Here is a 2,500-nt window from a genome sequence, read left to right on the forward strand (position 1 = left end):
CAATCCTAACCATTCCCCTGTCCCCCCCTCCTCCTCTCTCTCTCTCTCTCTCTCTCTCTCTCTCTCTCTCTCTCTCTCTCTCTCTCTCTCTCTCTCTCTCTCTCTCTCTCTCTCTCTCTCTCTCTCCCTCTCTCTCTCTCTTTCTCTCCCTCCCTCAGGTTTAATGTGATGGTTGAGTGCTGGCACCCCAAGCCGGAGAGACGGCCCAGCTTCACAGAGCTGGTGTCCCGCATCTCCGGCATCTTCTCCAGCTTCAGCGGCGAGCACTACATCCTGCTGAACACCACCTACGTTAACATCGACAAGATGTCCCCCTACCCTTCCCTCATCTCCCCCTCCTCCTCCTCCTCCGCTCAGGGGGGTACCCTGGACCGCGACTGCTGCACCTGAGAGAGAGAGAGAGAGAGAAAGAAAGAGAGAGAGAGGGGAGAAAGAAAGCGGTAGACTAGGAGAAAGGAAGAACGAGAGCTTTTGCGGGGAGAAAGCGAAAGAAAGCGAGGCGTGAGAGATTCGGGTCGCTTAGGAACGAACTACTGTATGTAAACTGACCGACACTGGAGTGAGAAAAGACACTGAGAAAAGACAGTTTGTGAACACTAGCCCGTGTGTACACGTGTATGTATGTATATATACCAACCATGTATATATACCGATGCCCTTCCACTTTCTCAAGCATCACTGTACGACCGGGGGCCTCGATGAACTCTCAGGTCGAGGCCGACCTGACCGAAGCTCTACAGACCCTCCGGTTGACCCCTCCATGACCCCGGAGCCTGAGGTCGTCAGCCCTCCTCCTCGTCCCTCTCTCCGACTACAACGGAGGTCTAGGAGATAGGAGATAGGAGAGGGCTGCCTCAAAGACCCACATCCCCAAACTAAAGCCGCTGTCGACGCTGTTTTACACAATGGTGTCAAAGAAGACACCACCAACCCATCATCGTCTGAATGACTAACTGTCAAAAGAGTCAACGGGGGATATACATTTAGGAGATGACACCCCCCCTCTTGATACTGTGTGGCATTATGCTTTGAGATACAGTGTGAGGGGGGCACGACAGTTTTTTTTTGTTCCTCACCACTAATGTGAATGCTTGTGTATGATAAATGACTTGTGTATTGTTATGTCGGCCTAATAATGAAAATGTGACGCCCCCGCACTGCCAATGAATGCCCCCACCCCCCACCCCACCACACCCCACCCCCGCCCCGCCCCCACACCCTGCATGCCCCCGGGGGCTCCCCCCCCCCCGCACTCGGACAGAATGAAGACGTCGGCCTGCCTTTGTTGTCGGCGTGCCGGTGTGTCGGTGCTCCAGGTGATGTTCTGGCTGCTCAGCGCCGCACGCAGAGTCCCTGGCAGGCAGCAGGGTGGAGAGAGGAAGGAGAGAGAGGCATGCTGCCTGCGCACGGCGCAGTACACTGGATACTTAATGTGTGTGTTATTATCTTTGACGATTTTTGTACCTTTTGATGTGCTTTGAAGCGTCTCGCGCTCACCGCTGCTTGCTTCGCCCATGAGTCATGCGCGCGGCATCCACAGATGTTTTTCTCTGAGGGAGAAACAACGATGGTGTTTGTGTTCTTTTTAAAAACGTTTTGACTTGAAACGACGGCCCGTCATCATAATGTCACATGACATAGTATTATGTCAAAACAGATTATGTAGGAGAACCGAGCTCACGCTTTAAGACGACTACTGTTTTTAGACAGTGGAACAGGGATAAGGGTGAACTGTGCTTGAACCTTTGAAGGTTTGGTGTTTTTGGAATATCACATAGGGTTCCCGCGCTGGTCTTAAAAAGCCTTAAAGTCTAAAATCCAGAAATCTGATTTATAAGGCCTAAAAAGGTCTCACATTTCAGTTATTCGGTCTAAAAACTAGGTGCTAGGTCTTAAAAATTTGATTAGCTTGTCCTGCAAGGAAATCAGTCCGATCACATCTATTTACGCGGAAATGAATCAGGAACCCAAAAAAAATCATTTTTTGTCTGTATGGCAGTGAAATCCCTATTCATCACCTTGAGGATGACAAAAAGCTACCATATGGTGTCACGAATAGGTCTAAAATTATATTCAAAGAGGTCTAGAAAAGGTCTAAAAAGGTCTTAAATTCGACTTGTTAAAACTCGTAGGAACCCTGATCACAGCTCGCAGAAGTGTTGCAGCTGTTATGTCATGTGACGTCATGGTGTTATTTTGTCATACTATGTAGTCATTTCTTTAAGGCCACTTCAAGTCAAACAACACTAGTTTGCCCCTTGCTTTATGTAGCTTTTCTCTTTTTAAAACGGCTGCTGTTATGTTTCAGGCCAGCAATGGACAGATATGAATGTTTGAAAAAATGTGCTGTACTATATTTTTTTATATTTGAGAATCAGCCTTAGAGCTGGTCCAATGGAATGCCAAAACCTAGCAGTGGTGCTACACAAAAGAACAAACCACTAAACGAACAAACAATCAATTTGTTTCAATGAACCACCACTTGTATAAAATGATAAGG

At 48.2% G+C, this 2,500-nt stretch overlaps 2 protein-coding genes across 2 annotated transcripts in view; both read left to right on the forward strand.

Annotated features, from left to right (window-relative positions):
- The window catches only part of egln2 (egl-9 family hypoxia-inducible factor 2), a 646,007-nt gene that overhangs the window by 641,967 nt on the left and 1,540 nt on the right, over window positions 1-2,500 (forward strand). The window lies entirely within an intron of this gene.
- Window positions 1-2,500, forward strand: part of met (MET proto-oncogene, receptor tyrosine kinase) — a 66,452-nt gene that overhangs the window by 62,660 nt on the left and 1,292 nt on the right. The window contains exon 20 of the mRNA XM_080544782.1: window positions 159-2,500. This exon is cut by the window's right edge and continues 1,292 nt beyond it. Within this exon, the coding sequence (XP_080400908.1) occupies window positions 159-390 (232 nt within the window). The 3' untranslated portion in view covers window positions 391-2,500. The remainder of the gene's footprint in view (window positions 1-158) is intronic.

The sequence above is a fragment of the Nansenia antarctica genome (genome assembly GCF_963989245.1).
Source record: "Nansenia antarctica genome assembly, chromosome: 14".
Classification (NCBI taxonomy): domain Eukaryota; kingdom Metazoa; phylum Chordata; class Actinopteri; order Argentiniformes; family Microstomatidae; genus Nansenia; species Nansenia antarctica.